The 19,084-nt window shown below is 36.9% G+C and overlaps 1 protein-coding gene across 5 annotated transcripts in view; it reads left to right on the top strand.

Moving 5' to 3' along the window:
• Positions 1-19,084, top strand: part of iqsec3b (IQ motif and Sec7 domain ArfGEF 3b) — a 34,537-nt gene that overhangs the window by 1,514 nt on the left and 13,939 nt on the right. For all 5 annotated transcript variants that reach the window (XR_007144620.1, XM_027159261.2, XM_047822016.1 and 2 more), the window contains exons 2-4: positions 4,594-4,668; positions 14,943-15,066; positions 18,142-18,450. Coding sequence is in view for 4 of the 5 variants with exons in the window: in XM_027159261.2 (XP_027015062.2) it covers positions 4,594-4,668; positions 14,943-15,066; positions 18,142-18,450 (508 nt within the window). In the remaining variant the exon portion in view is untranslated. The remainder of the gene's footprint in view (positions 1-4,593; positions 4,669-14,942; positions 15,067-18,141; positions 18,451-19,084) is intronic.

The following is a 19,084-nucleotide window of genomic DNA, read 5'->3' as shown; positions in this document are numbered from 1 at the left end:
TCTTAAGCAATTCGCCAGCAATTATTTTTTATTAATTAAAACATTACTTTTTATCTGATCACTTTCCAAACACAAAGTGATTACACAGATAAACTGTAAACTCTGCTTTCCTGAAGACCATTTTGTCAGAAATAATATTTAAAAAAATGTGTTTTTCTTACATATTTTTCATCAGTACACTATTACACTTACATTATGACTTACAGTCTTAAAGTTTTGAGCCTCCAAAAATGACTTTCTCAAACCCTTTCGAGGAGGCTGGTGTGATTCTACAAAGATTACTGAAGGGTTTCACAGAAAAATAACCAAATATTTATTAAGGGTTTTAAGAGTAAAGATGGAAAGATCCTTAAAGGGTTCCTTATAATAATCATGCATTCTTAGTGCAGTTCCTTCTGAAATACTTTCTAATAGGGAACCACAGTTTTAGGCATCTACATAGAAGCTTTAAGTGATTTTCCAGAAGAAGTACCATACAACTGTTAGGACTTTTTCAAATTTAGATGAAGAGACATCATTAAGAATTTTTTTTTTTTTTTTTAGAAATCTTTTATAACAGGAAAACACTGTTGTTGAGTTCTACAAAGAACCTTCAAAAAGGTTTCCAAGAAGAAGTACTAAAAAAACATGAGACATTTTAGATTTAAAAGATTGAGAAACAAATATACTGTGTGCTTTGACAACAGTTCCTCATTGGGTTCCTTATGAGTTCATTTGATAAATAAGGGAGGCTTCTTTAAATCTTTTCTAATATGGAAAGACATTTGTAAAGGAGAACAGAATCAAGACATTGTTTCTCTTTATTTTTTTGTCAGCGTTTGGAGATATCATGGGTTTACTCCTGGTCGAGGATGATTAAAAGTACATTTTTGAGTTGCTGTATAAAGAGAGACGTCTTGGTCACGGTAGAAAGATCCCGGCTTGCCAGATGGAATGATTTAATGTGGCACGTGTCTGAGGATGGAAAGCTGTCATTTTAGTAAACAAGAGTGAGTTCCAGTTCTGAGACTAAAATATGAACATTAAAATGGGTGTACACACACACACACACACACACACACACACACACACACACACACACACACACACACACACACACACACACACACACACACCACAGAAGTAGTAGACTGCAGCATACTGTGCATTAAGTGAAGCATTAAAGTCAAATTCCCATAGAGGATGTAGAGCTGATCTGCCAGCTGCCTCCTAATCCACTCTAGAGATGGAAAGTGTGTGTGTGTAAGAGAGGGAGAGAGAGAGAGAGAGAGAGAGAGAGAGAGAGAGAGAGAGAGATGCTATATATAAGAGCTTATCATCTGCCTCTCTTGTACACCTCTCATACTGCATTTATACCCTGGATGTGTGTTTGTGTGTGTTCATATTAACATCTCCCTATGGAAAGAACGTGCTCAGTGTGTGTGTGGCTATTTCGAAGCAGAATACTAGATGTTGTTATATCTATATTAAGTGTTAATTGCGTGTGATTTATACAAATTCCATGCAAGGGAATTTTCTAGAAACAATCATTTTGCTGAAGCATGTATGTTATGCAACTCAGCTCTACCCTTTTTTTCTTAAAAGGCATCTAACCAGGCAAATATATTCAGTGGAAAAAATGGGTGGCTGGTTTAACTGCAATTCACGTTATATTACAAGCTGCACCTTTACAGCCCTGGCTTTCTTAATCATAGCAAATATGTCTTGTTTTTTTTTATCATAATGGAATATTGCCACTTTTATGTTAATATAGCTTACCTTTAGTTTAGAACAAATTAAAGCTTAGACCATTAACCAAATCTGTGAATGCCAAACTGTGTTCAACAATGTACAACCGGTGTAAACAAAACATTGACAATGACATTTTGTTAATTATATATCATCCTGCATATCATATATAATCATATATCATAGAACATTGTGAAGTACAGTACTGAAATGTGTTGTTTGTACTACTGCTGAAATGTTCTGTAATCTCAGGCATGCTTAAATTCTTTCTGTACGAAATTACAAAAAGGGCACAAATCTTAAAATACGACCAGCTAAAAACACATTAATGGATTAGACTAGATTTGAGTAAATTAGAGAAGAAAAGAATAAATTAGAGTAGAGTGGAGTAGAGTAGATATTAGCGTGAAGAGTGATGTGGTGTAAAATAGCGAATCACAAAAAAACACCGTATTTTTTGGAGTTATTAAACATTGTATCTTTAAAGTTGTTATTATACCTTATATTGTTATCATATACTGTTGTGTACCAACATTAGTTGTGCAACAACATTTTCTCAAAGTCACGTTTTATACAAGCTACAAGCTTTATGACTCGGGAGTAGGGAGATATGAGATTATGCTGTCATTGATAAGAACGGTACGGACACAGACGTCGCTGCTGCCAGCAGTGTTCAATAAAGTCTGCGGTCACGTTGAGCCTTTTGACAAGAGACAAGGCTTCAATAGTTAACCAAAGCTAATGACTGTAGTTACATACATCTTCCTAAACTCTATTTTAAAGGTTTAAGAACTATAAGTGATGCGATACAAAACACGATAAACTGACTAGGCTATGTAATAGGTGGAAATTAGTCTAATCTGCTCGCAAACTTACCTTCGTGGCTCACAGGTTTCTTTCTGCACAGAAGTCGATTACAGCTATCGATTTTTAACAAAACAGGCTTACTCAAATGTATCTAACCTAACTATTTTCCCTTGTTAGTGTCCAAAAAACAGTGTTTTACATGCACAGTGCCAAGAGAGGCATTGTCTATAAGTAGGATGACAAAGTCAGTAAAATAATAATAAAAACAATAATTTAATAGTGGTATCCAAAACATTCGACTTAATTCACATATTATATTAGAAACATTTTAGAACGTCAATGAACATGTATAATAAGCAGTAATAAATAGTAATAAACAGATAGCTCTCCCACGGAGTGAAGAAGAGGTGGAGTTATGAGATTTCCCAGACAGTTGAAGTGTCCAATGGAGTGTCCAAAGAGATTTGCGCTCAAGCTATTTTCAAGACTTTAGATTGGTTAATAACTTGTAAAAATAACAGACACTCGTGGGGACTGACCAATAGCATCGATATGTGAAAAAATATGAAATTGACAAAATTTGGACATAGGAGGTTTCTGCCCGACAGCGACGATAGATTAGAGTAGATTAGAGTAGAGAAAAGTAGATTAGATTAGATAAGATTAAAGTAGAATAGAGTAGATTAGATAAGAGTTAAGTGGATTAAAGTAGAGTAGTTTAGAGTAGATTAGATTAGGTTAGAGTAAAGTAGATTAAAGTATAGTAAAGTAGATTAGAGTAGAGTATATTAGAGTAGATTAGATTAAAGTAGATTGTAGAGTGTCTCATTCATTATCAGTAAAATTACCTGGGTGCAGTTTACATTTCTGACGTCGCTGGAAAGTTCTTGAGTCTTTACTCATTATTCAGCAGACTATAGAATAGCACTTGATCCAGAAGATCCTATTATTACACATATATATATATATATGTATATATATGTATATATGTATATATATATATATATATATATATATATATATATTATTTTCTATATTGATGATTGGACGTCTTTGTCATGTCTCACTCCACAGTAGCGGTTAATCTGAAGCTTATATGAAACTAGACCCAGAGCTTTAAGAATTTGTAGTGTTTCATAAGTATTTCTGCTTTTCCATAGAATACTAGGAGAGATAGATTCATAGAAATAATCCAGAAAAAAAAACAATTTGTCACACAAATGTTTAAAATCTTTAAAGTAAACGGTGATGTCAAACCTATTTCTGCTCTCTGAGATGCCCCGAGTGCTTGTTCGTCAGCAGCTAAAATTTTATTTTCAACCACTAAAATTCTTTGTAAGGTTTCAAACAGAGGGAAAAACACACGTCTCACACTGAAAGCCAACAGAGTCCTGATTCATTTTAGATCAGACTCAAAAAGATTAAATAATTAGTTTGTTTATACTGATTACAAATGTCAGATTAATAGATAACTGGAAAAAGAGGTAAGCCACTAGTTGCGTCTAGCTCATGTATGCGGTTTCTATAGTAACGCCACAATAAGCAAATGAAACTCAGCTATAAATATGTCCTAGTGTTTATAAATGCTGTTTCTGAGCCAGACTACATTTTTTGGGGTCAGTACATGATTACTTATGGATGCAGCATCAGTAATGATAAACGGAAAGCAAGATCGCCGTCACAGATTCAGTGCAGACAACAAACATGTTTGGTGGATTTTCTACATTTGGTAATGGAGATATTTTGTAAATTTTGGTTCTATTGTATACTAGAATATGTGGACTTCAGTAAAAATACTGTCGATGTCAGAAGAGATAATGAAGGGAGGATTTCTAGAAAAGTGGTACGCTGCATTTGTTGGTCAAAAACGAATCTCAGCTTGTGACATATCATTCACAGCTTTGCATTTCGAAAGACTTGCCAGGACTAACAGTATGTTAGTATGTATATGATGTTCGGTGCATTAGCAGCAGTCTAAATAGATAATGCACCACTACGGATGGAACGAAAGCTGTGTGCTAGTGATGTTAATTATAAATGTTTACATCTCTTTTACAGAAGCCAGACTGTCCTGCACCAGTTCTGCTGCCCCGCCCCTGAAGCTCCTGAAGGCGATCCCATTGGCTGTTCAAGGTGAGGACATGACAAGAGTCATTTGTTTAATTTGTCATAGAAATTTTATTTGAGTGGAATTCCAAAGATTTAAAGAACATTGATTAGAATGTCAGAAATTTGGAACGGATGCCAAACGCAGGGGTTTTTTATTATAAAGCATGTAGCAATCAACGTACATAGATAGAAGCCTTTATTTTGTATACATTACAGCACAGTGAAATTCTTTCTTTACATATCCCAACAAAGTTGTGCCCACAGCACAGGGTCAGCTGTGATACAGTGCCCTTGGAGCAGAGATTGTTAAGGGCCTTGATCAAGGGCCCCACAGTGGCAGCTTGGCAGTGCTGGGGCTTGAACCCCGATCCTAAACCCAGAGCATTAACAGCTTGAGCTTCCACTTCCAAACAATGTGAGTGTTAATGAGGACAACTGGCTGTTTGCAAAATACAAACCTCATTTGCTGTTGTTTTGCGTTTGCTGATTAGGCTACAAACTTTAAATTAAACACCTAATGTTAGTGGATGGCTTTAGATCTGTGATAGGAAACTGACAGGAACTTTGACTTTGCATAAGACAGTCTTGCACTTAGCTTATATTTCATTGTACGTGTAAAAAAAAACAAAAAAAAACTTTTATCTTTACGCCAATATGGCATCCTCTGAAAAACAAGCATTTTGAATAGATCACTTATTATTATTTAAAATAACATGTTATATAATTTGCTTAATTTCCTTAAAATAGTGCATAGAAAGTATGCAGCAAACAATATAAAGTCTGTAGTTCATTCTCTTCTTAAGAAAGAGTTGGATTGAGAGTTGGATTGTGAGCAAATACAGATGTACAGTAACGAAGACCAAACTACAGTAGGCAGTTTAAGAGAAGACTGTTTCTATTCATCTGTATCTAATGTCTAATACAATCTGTACACACATTATTTATAGCTATACTACAGAATCCGATAAGCATAAATATGTATCTTTATCAGTAAATTAAACCATTATATTTGTTTATCCAAAAAGCTATACCAGACCTAACACTTATTTGTGACCTTCTAGAAAAACGAATAAAGAAAAGAACCCTAAATCTTAGAAATACTCAGTCAGAGAATCTGGAAGTTTATTCAGCATGTGATGGCATAACAACTTAGCTTCTCACAGCATCAGCAGTACCTTCATACAGATATGTATAGCTTGTTACATCGATAACGTTGATACGGTTCACACTTTTAAGGAAATAAAAACAGCAGATATCACTGATTGCTAAATTTAGCAGACTAAATTGAAAACAAACAAACAAATTAATTTTGCTGTATGAATTCACAGAAAAAAAAGAGTTTCTAATTATTCAGAAATAATTCTGACTTTTTGTTTCTGCAGTAAATCGAATGCAGGTAAAACAGAACCTTAAAGGACACCTGTGCATTACATGGGTTTATGGGCGATAACGTGAAAAGCTGTGCTTATATCCACAGAACCAAATTCACAATCCGCAGTCAAGCCTTAGTCCACTGAGCGCTTTCTTTACTGCTGATTCTGGAACATGATTCTTCCTTTTAAATTGAATTTGGGAGAGAAGATGAGGGTTAGCTCACACAGGCTGTGAGTAAAATATAATCTGACATGGCAAAGGCAAAGGGATTGTGTAAGTAAGCTCCTCACTGGTGAGTTTATCTGAAAAAGAAAGCATTCGAGAGAGAGAGAGTGTGTGTTTGTGTGTTTATCAGGGTGAAAGAATACAACTAAAATGTGCCAAAAGAACAGAATATAAATAGAGAGGTGATGAGAGAGACAGAACGTGTGTATGACTTTAGGAGAGAGAACAATTGTGTTATAGATAGAGGAAGAACATGATGTGAAGAGAAAGTGTGTGTGTGAGCATAATTCTTCATCTTTACCACTAACACATCATCATTCCTTTAATGCTAAGGCTAGAGAGCATCACGTTAACAATACTGCCCTAAGTATTAACGATTAGCACATTTTTTTTTGAACATTGCAAGATGTTCTCTCGTCTTCTGAGCAGATTCTTTTTTATACTGCATATAAACATTGCAACAACCTTTTATTCAGACACTTTGTGACTAATTAAAAACATTGTGTGAAAAAAACATGAAGCCAAAACATCATTATGTGTTTTCAGAACATCACATGAACATTATTTTAACAATGGTACAGAACAGATCTCTTTTTCATTTGCTTGTTTAATTAAAGCTTTTAATTCATTATTTTACTGACTGACTTACAAACTTACTTACTTACATAATTACTGACTTACTTACTGATATATTTACTGATTTACTTGCTGATTTACTTACTTACTTACATATTTACTAACTAACTAACTTACTTACTTACACATTTACTGACTTACGTACTGACTTACTTACTAACTTACTTACCTACTTACATATTTACTGACTTACTTACTAACTTACTTTCTTACATATTTACTGACTTACTTACTTACTTACTTACTTATTTACTAACTTCTTGTCTTACTTATTTACTTGCTTGCCTTCTTACTTGCTTGCTTGCTTACTTACTTGCTTACTTATTTACTTCTTGTCTTACTTATTTAATTGCTTGCCTTCTTACTTACTTACTTACTTACTTACTTACTTACCTACTTATGTACTTACTGACTTACTTATGTACTTGCTTTCTTGCTTACTGACTTACTTACTGATTTACTTACATACCTACTTACTGACTTACCTACTTGCTTACTTACTTATTGACTAACTTACTTGCCTGCTTACTTACAGTACTTACTTACTTACTTACTGACTTTCTACCCATAGAAACCAAAAGTGGTACGCTATGTTTCTGAAGACAGAAGTTTCTGAAGGGCTTATTGTTAAATTCAATATGGCAACAGTGTTGTCCCGATAATGTGTTGGCAGAGTACAGTTTACTATGCAGAAAATCTTTTTTTTTTATTGCTTTTCAGCGATTTCTTTTCAGCTGACCCACTTCTTAGCTGACCTTTTCAGCTTCAGAGATACATTAGGTTTGCTCATAGACTTAATAGCACTTTATAATAAGCTCCACTCTTCTAGGAAGGCTTTCTGCTACATTTTGGATCGTGGCTTTGGGAATTTGTGCACATTCAGCCATAAGAGCATTAGTGAGATCAGACTGTGATGCTGTTGAGGATCCATTTCCTTTTCATTGCAAAGGTGTTGAGTCAGAGCTCTGTGCAGAGCCCTCGAGTTTTTCTACTGCATCCTGTCTTAATGGAGCTCAGGTGATTTGTGCACAGCTGTATTGTCATGTTTATTTTAATGCTACAACATATAAGGGGGGGGGGGGTGCATTGTGGCTTAGTGGTTAGCACGTTCGCCTCACACCTCCAGGGTTGGGGATTCGATTCCGGGCTCCGCCTTGTGTGTGTGGAGTTTGCATGTTCTCCCCGTGCCTCGGGGGTTTCCTCCGGGTACTCCGGTTTCCGGTCCAAAGACATGCATGGTAGGTTGATTGCCATCTCTGGAAAATTCTCCGTAGTGTGTGAGTGAATGAGAATGTGTGTGTGCCCTGCGATGGTTTGGCACTCCGTCCAGGGTGTATCCTGCCTTGATGCCTGATGACGTCTGAGGTAGGCACAGGCTCCCCGTGACCCGAGAAGTTCGGATAAGCTGTAGAAAACTAATGAATGAATGAACATATAACACACATTCTATTGTGTGCTTCAGTTGTATGTGTGGCAGAAGAATATTACACTTATAGGTACTGTATGATGATCAGGTGTGAACAAACATCTGGCTATATTTTTTTCCTCATCACAGTCACCTCAGGCTTGTTTATTTGGGATAAATACAAACACATTTAAATATAAGTCTAATATTAATCTTGAACCTTTTGTACAATATTTCTAATGTTCTATAAAGCTGCTATGAGACAATGTCCATTGTCAAAAGTACTATACGGATAAAATTGAAAGAGATTGAAAGAAAGATATAGTATAGATGTGAGTGTGAGTGTTAATGAGGACAAAAAATAAATACAAACTTACAAAACACAAACCTCTTTGAAATAAATGAATAAAACGAATTTTTCAGCTATCACATTAAACCTCACTAAAATGTTCATCCTGGTACAGGTGCAGGACACTGGAGGGCTTTAAAACCGTAACAGGAAACTGACAGGAACGTTGACTTTGCATCAGACACAGTCGTGCACTTAGCTTTTAACTCATTGTGCTTTGTAAAAAAAACAAAAACCTTCCATCTTTATGCCAACGTGGCATCCTCTGAAAGACGCAAAAGCATTTTGAATGAATCTCCTATTATTATTATTATTATTATTATTATTATTATTATTATTATTATTATTATTATTATTATCATCATCATCATCATCATCATCATCATCATTATTATTATTATTATTATTATTATTATTATTTAAAATAATAGACTATATAATTCTGTTTAATTTCCTTAAAATAGTGATATAGTGTATTATGTAACCATGATAGTCATATAGTGTATTATTTATAAATACTGTATGGATTGTTATTTCTATATGGTGTCCTGAAGTATATTAAAGGCATTGCATTTCCTCTGAGTGTGTGTATTAGAGAGAGAGAGAGAGAGAGAGAGAGAGAGAGAGAGAGAGAGAGAGAGAGAGAGAGAGAGAGAGAGAGAGAGAGAGAGACAGAATGTTTCAGGTATTAAAGTACTTACTGACTGCTGTGCTGACAAAGTACCCAGTCAGCAGACTGTGTTTTATTGCAATAAAAGTCTCTTCACAGTTGCTTTCAGAGGAAAAGTGGTGTGTTGGGAGGTTTTCTTCAAGCTGTTTTGCTGAGTAAAGTGCGCACCTTTGCTCCTATGACACTTATACATGCTTTATAATGCACCGGATCACATAATAATGTACGTGTGCATGCAATGTGAATTAATGTAATGTTTACTTTTAGGAATATTTAGTAAAGAGATTATTATTCCAGCTGCCTGTTTTAAAAAATATCAGTGTTACACTAAGTGAAACGCCATGATGCATTATATCATCGTCAGGCTGTGGGTCAAACATTATTACTGTAAAAGACAGGCTTGAAAATGCAGTCGATTTACACAGACAAGTTCGTGTCTGGTTTTGATCTCACTCGACAGACCGTTAACAGAGATAATGGAGATTCTTCTGCTTATAGTGTCCTGGATGGTGTCTTGCTGAAAGCTCAAGGGCAAACGTGGCCCTGCTGTCTTCTTTCATTGGCCCCTTGTGAATATAATACTATATGTATAAACTACATTATTTTACACTACAGCACACCACTAATATCTGCAGCAGACTAATGTTAAGGTAATCGATTTAAGACTAGATCGGAAACTGGGCTTCCTTTAAAAATTCATTAACATGCAGTGGTGAAACACTTACCAAAGTATCTTTATTATTCATCATTCTTGGTGGAATTTATTATTTCTCCAAAACAAATTCTCAAAAATCTAATCGCAATATCACACGGGTCTCTTATTAAATACACCGATGCCCCCGACGCATTGCTAACGTGTTTGTGTAGTCGATGTTTTAATAAGACAAATGATTAACACACACCGGACAACACGGATTTAACGCTTCATCCCAAGGCAAGCCGGGCGCACTGGCTCACCGTACAATACTCTCTTTGACACACAGATTTTCCTAATGATGATTCTTAGGCATCTTGAATGGGCAGAAGCTCATAATTAGCTGCCAATTAGTAAATCAGGAATGAACATGATTGACGTTTTAGACACAAATGAATCAGTCAGTGTTAGTCAGTGTTACTCAGAGGCTTTGTCTCTTGTAAATATTATTAAACTAATATTAAGTAAACTATAAATATAAAGCTCTGAAATCTGTTGTTTTTAAGCCTTGCTGTTATTTCCTTCTACAGCTTGTGATTCAAATGCTTTTTGGCACAAAATACTAATGTTGACCTGATTCTGGAAACCTGATCCTCATATGTATAAGGAGAGATAAGAAATCTTTCAACAATATCTGCTGTTACTACAACTGCTTCTATAGCTACTTTTGCTTCTACTATTTCTACTATCGCTACTTTTTCTGCTGCTATTGCTATACTATTGGTACTGCTACTACTACTATACCTACTTCTGTTACTGCTACTTCTACTGTTACTGCCACTATTGCTACTGCTACTACTATTATAGCTACTTCTTCAAGTCAAGAGTCAAGAAGCTTTTATTGTCATTTGAACCATATATAGATGCTGCAGTACACAATTTCTCCAGGACAATGGGGCTACATAGAACAAAGCCAGAGATAAGGATTTAGTAAGTAATCACATAATGTTCAACTGTGCAAACTGGTGCAAACAATGCAGACTGGTGCAAACAGTGCAGGACAAGACAAACAAGACAGACAAGACAGTCCAGGACAAAAGACAATAAACAAACAAACAAAAAAAAAGAATTACAAGACAATACACAAAAGACAATACACAAAAGACAATAAACAGAAACAGCGCTGACTAGTGTACGTCTGATACTACTATTGCTACTATTGCTACTGCTATTTCTGTACTATTGCTACTGCTACTAATACTATCATTTCTACTACTGCTACTATCGCTGCCACTGATACTAATTCTATATCTGCTTCTGCTACTACTACTGCTACTGTTACTACTAGTACCATGGCTACTTCTACTACCACTAATTCTACTTTCGCTACTACTTCTACTGCTACTAATCCTATCAATACTGCTGCTACTGCTGCTGCTATTACTGTTACTGCTGTTGCTACTACTATCGCTACTGCTACAACTAACTACTATAGCTACTTCTGGTAGTACTTCTGCTACTGCTAATGCTACTGCCACTGCTATTGCTATACGATTGCTAATGTTACTACTACTGCTACTGTCGCTACTACTTCTACTGCTATTCCTTCCACTGCTATTACTACAACTCATGATAATGTAATTGGTTAGGATTTCTTTGCTGCACACTGTAATCACTGTTTTTAATGAAAACCTCAGTTGGGGAATTGTTTCTGTGAAGATCCTGATAGCACAGCAACCGTGTCACACAGCACGTCACAGTGTAATTAAGCAGTGTTAATTATTTCTGAGGAAGCCTTGTGCTTTGATTCAGTACAGATTAAAAGACTAAATATAGGTCAATTAGTTTTCTCACTGAATTCTACAGTTGTGGGTTGGTCTAGATTAAGGCTAGATTAACTTGATTAACTAACTAGAATTATGAATTAGCTTTAGTGGGCGTTTGTGGACTTCAGGCAGGTTATTTGACGGTTTTATGATTAACGGTGTCTGTGTGAGTCAGACTGATGGATTTTAGGCATCATTTGTTGTACAGACGGAGAGACAAACAGAGAGTGAGAAAAAAAAAGCAAAAGCCATTTGATCTGACTGAAGTAAAGAAAACACACTCTATAAACCTGTCAGTTTTAATGAAGTCTTTTTACCCCTGTATTATGTAGGAGAAAATCTGCTAAAATTACCCAGGCTGTATGCAGACCCCAAGCCTTTACAGTGCATATGGGATGGATAAAGGAATATGGACAGCTGAATACACTGTATGTTAAAAATACATCGTTATATAATTCTGTCTTTCTGTTCAAAACATCACAACATCACAACACGGATTATTTGCCCATTTCAACAGGGAAAAAATCTGCTCCTTTTTTCCGGCTCTAATTTTATCCTCATTCAAATAAAATGTGACTTTTTTTTTAAACATTTGATTTGCTAACAAATTATTCCAAAATCTTGTTTAAAGAAATGCTGCAGTTTTTCAGTCTTTCTGTCAAGCAGACATCTTACTTTCTACAAATGTTATATTTCACATTTTACAAATTGAACTGTCGTGACGTGGGGCAGGAAGCAGTCCCAGACGCAGGATAGCAAAAACACAACAGGGTTTAATAACGAAAGAAACACTAAACAGGACACGGACTAAAGACAGGACAAGACAACAGAAGATTGTAGCAATAATATAGCACACTTAAATATAAAACAATGATGACACAATGAGGAGCAGGTGTGGTGACAGGGAGGAGCAAACGAAGGCGGGGCAGACACGTGACGAGAAACGTGAACAAACAACTGCACGTGGCAAAAGTCCGGGCTGAATCATGACATGAACATTTAAAGCTCTTAATGTCTTATCATCATTGTGCCTCAGTCTGATCTCCTGGTGCAGATATTCCTGATATTCAACAAAGATTTTTCAGGCTTCCAGTGTAATTTTTACAAGCAAAGTAGCTTTTCCTCATAAAGCTTCTCCTTAAAATTAAATCAAAGGCTTGCCGATGCTTTAATAGGAAATTCAATTAGCCTCACAAACAGCAGAGAGATTTACATGAACCTCCTTTTTAATGTGTCATCTCACACATTTCTACAGATCATTAGGTTTAAAAAATATATACCCATGAGGCAAAGGTTCCAATAAACCCCCAGTAGTAGCACAATATATGAAATGGAAAATATTTGGAGCTTGATAGTCAAAATTAGTTCTGGATAATCGTATTCATTCTGAAAACCCGTCCATGCACGTTAATTATCTCACGTTGTAAGCACACAGGACTGGAATATTAATATATTTAATAGAATATTGTGTACTCGTATTTCCCCAAGCATGAATTTTAGAGTGGAACATTGCGGGATGAAATTGTCAAGTGATGGTTCTGAGCTTATATTTTATGGTATTTATATCTCCAGAGTGTATAATGCAGGAGAGAAAAGCACTTTGGTTTGCAGTGTAAAGTAAGACATGTATCTGTTTTGGACAAATCCCTGCACAGACTCTCTATGCAGCTCTTAATTCCAGATAATTATTATACCACTGTGTAGAATTTCAGTATTAACTCCTAGCTATCACTGTGTGATTAACTGTCCTCTGAATACGGCTCTCGTATTGTTAGACTTAATCTAACGGACTTGATCTTGTGTTTGAATTTAATTGCAGTGCGACCTGCTGGAACAGTGAAATGCTATGTGCTGAAAAGTTATGTGTTGGCATGAGAGGTGTGAATGAGTGTAATAGGAGATTAATTTGATCGCTGTAAATAGAAATCACTGATTGGAGAAACCTAAATATTTTGGGAGTCTGAAATATAAATAAAATGAACTGTCTTATTTTTCCAGATGTTGTATTTGTACAAGGTTTTTGGTGGCTCAAGTGGTTAAGGGTTTGGATAGCGCTTGCCACTGTTGGGCCCTTGAGCAAGGCCCTTAACTGTCTCTGCTCCAGTGGTACTGTATCATGTCTGACCCTGTGCTCTGATCCCAACCTCTAAAAATGGGATATGTAAAGAAAACATTTCACTGTGCCGTAATGTATGTGACAAGCAAATGCTTCTACAGTATATAATGTCATTTTGTCTCCAGCTGTTTTTAACAAGTTTTCCCAAATTTAGTTCAAACTTTTTTAATGGATTTGCTCATAAACATAATTTATTATTAACCAAAGTGTGAACTGAGCCATGTTGATGATTCAGTGTCTTTGTCATGTCTCACTCCACAGTGGTGTTAATATGAAGCTCATATGAAAGTACACACTTAAGGTTTTAAGAATTTGTAGTGTTTCATAAGTATTTTTGTTTTTTCCTAGCATACTATGGCAATATTTTAATGATTTAAAGAGTTACTATTAAATTTACAGCATCTGGCAGGCAAATGTCTCCAGAGCAACTTACATTATGTCATTTTTTTTATACAACTGAGCAATTGAGAGTTAAGCACCTTGCTCAGGAGCAGCTTAGTGGACCTGGGCTCAAACTCACAACCATCTGATTGGTAGCTCAACACCTTAACCACTAGGCTACCACATGTTCCTACAACTACTCTTACTACTGATTGAGAAAGTTCGCTATTTACATTCCATTTCTCTTACTGCATGTGATAAGTGACGTGACATACGGCTAAGTACAGTGATTCATACGGTGAATTTGTTCTCTGCATTTAACCCATCCAAAGTGCACACACACAGCAGTGCACCCACACACACACACCGTAAACACACACCCAGAGCAGTGGGCAGCCATTTATGCTGCGGCGCCCGGGGAGCAGTTGGGGAGTTTGGTGCCTTGCTCAAGGTCACCTCAGTCGTGGCCGGCTCGAGACTCGAACCCACAACCTTCGGGTTACGTGTCAGACCTCTCTAACCATTAGGCCACGACTGCCTAATGGTTAGATGTGATGACGTCTTCCATGAATACAGCAATGGTATTTTTTAGAAATACAGTCTATATACAGCTACAGCAATAAGAACTGAGCTCTTTAGACTTTAACATCTTTATTTGGTGTTTTCATGTTCCTTCACTCAGCCGTTCCGTCCATCCAGTCAAAGGAGAGGAGGAGAAAGACCAGAAGGACACCCCTCGTTTAAGCCCTACATCCTGTTCACATACTCCAGACTATGAGCTGTCTCCTGATCTCAAACAAAAACAGGTAAGCTGGAAACTCCTGCTTTAAAAGTATGGGTTCATTATTGTAGTAAAGTATGTACTAAAGTTCACAGATATACTGAGATGCCATTAAAGATACCAAGTAAACATTAGTAAAGTTTAAGTGCAATAATATGATTTATGTCTGCACTTAGTGAGCGTACTGCGATGATTTACCAGAATATGAATGCATGACTATCATGTGCAAAGCAAAGGGAGGAAACAACACATGTTCTTTATAGCCAGAGCAAATGTACATGATAAAGAGACTCCCTGAAGCTAATGCGAATGTTTATCACAAACATAAACACATGAATATGAATGAACAACCAAAGACTCTACATTATTTTTTAATAATGAGTATACGCTGATGAAATGCAGGCGACATCGTCAGGGCGACATCGTCAGTGTGAGCCTCACGATTTTGAGATGCTTTCAGATCATTTGGAGATCTTAAACGTCATTAAAAGAAAAAGGTTTCACAAAATTTTATTCCTGCCATTTGGACGTATCAGTTTACAGTAACAGAGTCTTTCAAAGGTCAGGGGTCAGAAGGAGAGGAAGAAAAAAATTAATAAACAAATAACTGTATGAGGGAGGCACGGTGGCTTAGTGGTTAGCATGTTCGAATTACACCTCCAGGGTTGGGGGTTCGATTCCCGCCTCCGCCTTGTGTGTGTGGAGTTTGCATGTTCCCCCCGAGCCTCGGGGGTTTCCTCCGGGTACTCCGGTTTCCTCCACCGGTCCAAAGACATGCATGGTAGGTTGATTGGCATCTCTGGAAAAGTGTGTGAGTGAATGAGAGTGTGTGTGTGCCCTGTGATGGGTTGGCACTCCGACCAGGGTGTATCCTGCCTCGATGCCCGATGACGCCTGAGATAGGCACAGGCTCACCGTGACCCGAGGTAGTTTGGATAAGCGGTAGAAAATGAATGAATAACTGTATGAGAATATTTTAGGAGAGAGAAATACTGCGTCTTCTTTTTAATAATAAAAATAATAAAAATGGTAAGCGATATTTCTCATGTGGTTTTATGTTTTTTTTTATTTTATTTTAGCAGTGAGTTAATAATGGGGAAATAAAATACCTTTACTGTATATGTTTACATATACACTCTTAAAAATAAAGGCGTATCGATCTATAATAAGAGCCTTTAATATCTATGGGATGTGTAAATATCACAAAAGGTCCTTTGGTGTAAAAAAGAAATGAAGAAATAGTGTCAAGAAGAAGAAAAAAAGTTTTTTTCTGTAGTGGTGCCAAAGAAGAACCAGTTTTATTTCCTTAGAGAACCTTTAAGTAAATGGTTCTTAAAAGAACCTTGTTTTTCTTATTTTACCATAAAGAACATTTTTTTATTGTAGAGAAGCTTTTTCCACTACAAAGAACCTTTTGGGCAATGTTAAAGGTCCACAGATGATAAAGGTTCTTCATAGAACCATACACCTGAAAGACAAAGAACCATTTAAGAACCTTTATTTTGAGGAGTGTTTGGTGTGTGGTTCTATGAAGAACCTTTAACACCCATGGAACGTTAACACCATGGTTCATTAGATTATTAAATCTCTTTACACTCTTTAGAACCTTTTAGTAAATGGTTCTTTTTCTAGCTCCTTTATCTTCTTTTAATAGTTTAAAAAACCTTTTTTTCACTACAAAGAACCTTTTGTGCAATGGAAACTTTCCATAGATGTTAAATGTTCTTTATGAATCCATACACACTAAAGACAAAGAACCATTTCATTCATTTTCTACCGCTTATCTGAACTTCTCAGGGAGCCTGTGCCTATCTCAGGTGTCATCGGGCATCGAGGCAGGATACACCCTGGACGAAGTGCCAACCCATCACAGCGCACACGTACACACACACACACACACACACACACACACTCTCTCTCTAGATGGAGGCCACAGTGGGAGAGAGCTCTTCTCAGCCCTATTAATCACACTGCAGCTAGGCCAATCTCAGGCGTCATCGGGAATCGAGGCAGGATACACCCTGGACGGAGTGCCAACCCATCACAGGGCACACACACACTCTCATTCACTCACACACTTTTCCAGAGATGCCAATCAACCTACCATGCATGTCTTTGGACCGGAAACCGGAGTACCCGGAGGAAACCCCCGAGGCACGGGGAGAACATGCAAACTCCACACACACACACAGAAGGCGGAGGCGGGAATTGAACCCCAACCCTGGAGGTGTGAGGCGAACGTGCTAACCACTAAGCCACCGTGTCCCCCTCAACGAACCATTTAAGAACCTTCATTTTATGAGTGTATGGCAACAAAAAATAATGGTTCTATTAAAAGCCACTTACTGAAAGGTTCTTTTGGGAAACAAAGTGGTACTTTTATAGCATCAATGTGAAAAACCCTTCTTGGTTCTTCCTGCCATCTTTATTTTTAAGAGTGTAAGTAAAGACCCCCATGGTTCTGCATAGAACCCCACTGAACCTTTCTCTCAGGGTGTATAGCAGCACACGTCAACATATTTTATTCTTTATCTGTTACTTTATCTTTAAAGTAAGGCCGCTTTAAGACCATATAAAGACATCGTCCCAGAAATGTGGTTGATTTTCAAAAATAACAAAACTTTCAGTTTTAGTAAATCGCACTGTGGGGTAAAAAAATTGTTTGTTTTTTTTTTATTTAAATTTCTAAATTACAGATTTATTGAAGTATGAAGTATTTTTTTTTGTTAAAATCCATTATAATCGCTGTTGATAGATAATAACATTTAAATAAAATCTTCTATTTTTTTTCTGTGTGTTTTCAATTTTACACAAAAATTTCAAGCCTTTTTCTGCAAATTAATTATTCATTTCGAGTTTGAACTTAAAAGAAAGGGTTACACGCTGATGTACGTGGGTGTATTTGCTAAAATCAGCTTGCTGTTAATAAAGACTGGTGATCAAGTATGTTTCCATGGTAACAAGTGAAAAAGTAAAGTAAATAACCTTTTCAGTGTGAAGGAGTGTGAATGTATTATGTGTTTATCCTTGTTTGCTGCCACAAAATCACTTTATCTATGTCTCTCATTCTCTCTTTCTCTCTCTCTCTTTCTCTCTGCAGATTGAGGATTTGGAGCAGAAGTACGGTGGTGCATTAATCTCCCGTCGTGCTGCCTGTAAGATCCAGACTGCGTTCCGTCAGTACCAGCTCAGCAAGAACTTCCAGAAGATCCGCAACTCGGTTCTGGAGAGCGGTATTCCTCGTCGCATGTCCATGCGCAGGGTGCGTGTGCAAAGAGACGGCTTTTCTGCTGAGCGTGCTCTGATGGAGGGATGTTCTCTTATGGGTATCCCACTCACACACTCCAGCTCGATGCCCACAGGTGCTGCAAACACGCTCACAAACCTGGAGGACACCTTCAGCGAACAGGTACAGTTTCAAACTCATAAAGCGTGTCCTCGTGTGCAGCTCTTACTCAGGCTTGCCTTATGTTCATATTAGCTAACAACAAGTCAGGAGTATCGTGGGCATATATTGACATCTGCTGTTGTCACTTTTGGGTCTGCGTGGGCATCCAATGGATTAGCAGTGTATCAAAATAAGATCTCTGTACTAGCTTTATACGTTTAACACCAATGATCTCCTCTACATCATCCCAAGCTTTATTTTGCTGCAGAATTCCACTATACAGTTTACATTCAAATATACAGTAGGTAACATTTCACATGAATAATCATACTGAACTAATACTAATTGAAATATTAACTAACTAATGATGAGTTAAGGTCCTAATCACGGTATAATGAAGCACTAACCTTTGGTATTGGGCTCCCGCGGGACCCACGCAAATCTGGCGGGAGCGGGCGGTTTCACCTTTGCCCGGGCGGGAGTGGGCGGTCAAAAAATTTAGCGGGAGATCCGCGGGACCTGGTGGGATTTAGTGTGTAGCCTAATAATGAGAGTGGAGTGAACACATGACGTTGAGAAGAAGATTATTATTAGCATTAGTATTAATTTATCTTATTTAAATGCAATCATGTTTAATTCTGTTATTCTGTACATT

Source organism: Tachysurus fulvidraco, chromosome 13, assembly GCF_022655615.1.
Source record: "Tachysurus fulvidraco isolate hzauxx_2018 chromosome 13, HZAU_PFXX_2.0, whole genome shotgun sequence".
Taxonomy (NCBI): domain Eukaryota; kingdom Metazoa; phylum Chordata; class Actinopteri; order Siluriformes; family Bagridae; genus Tachysurus; species Tachysurus fulvidraco.
The sequence above is the reverse complement of the archived record's forward strand: the minus strand, read 5'-3'. Positions and strand labels throughout refer to the sequence as shown.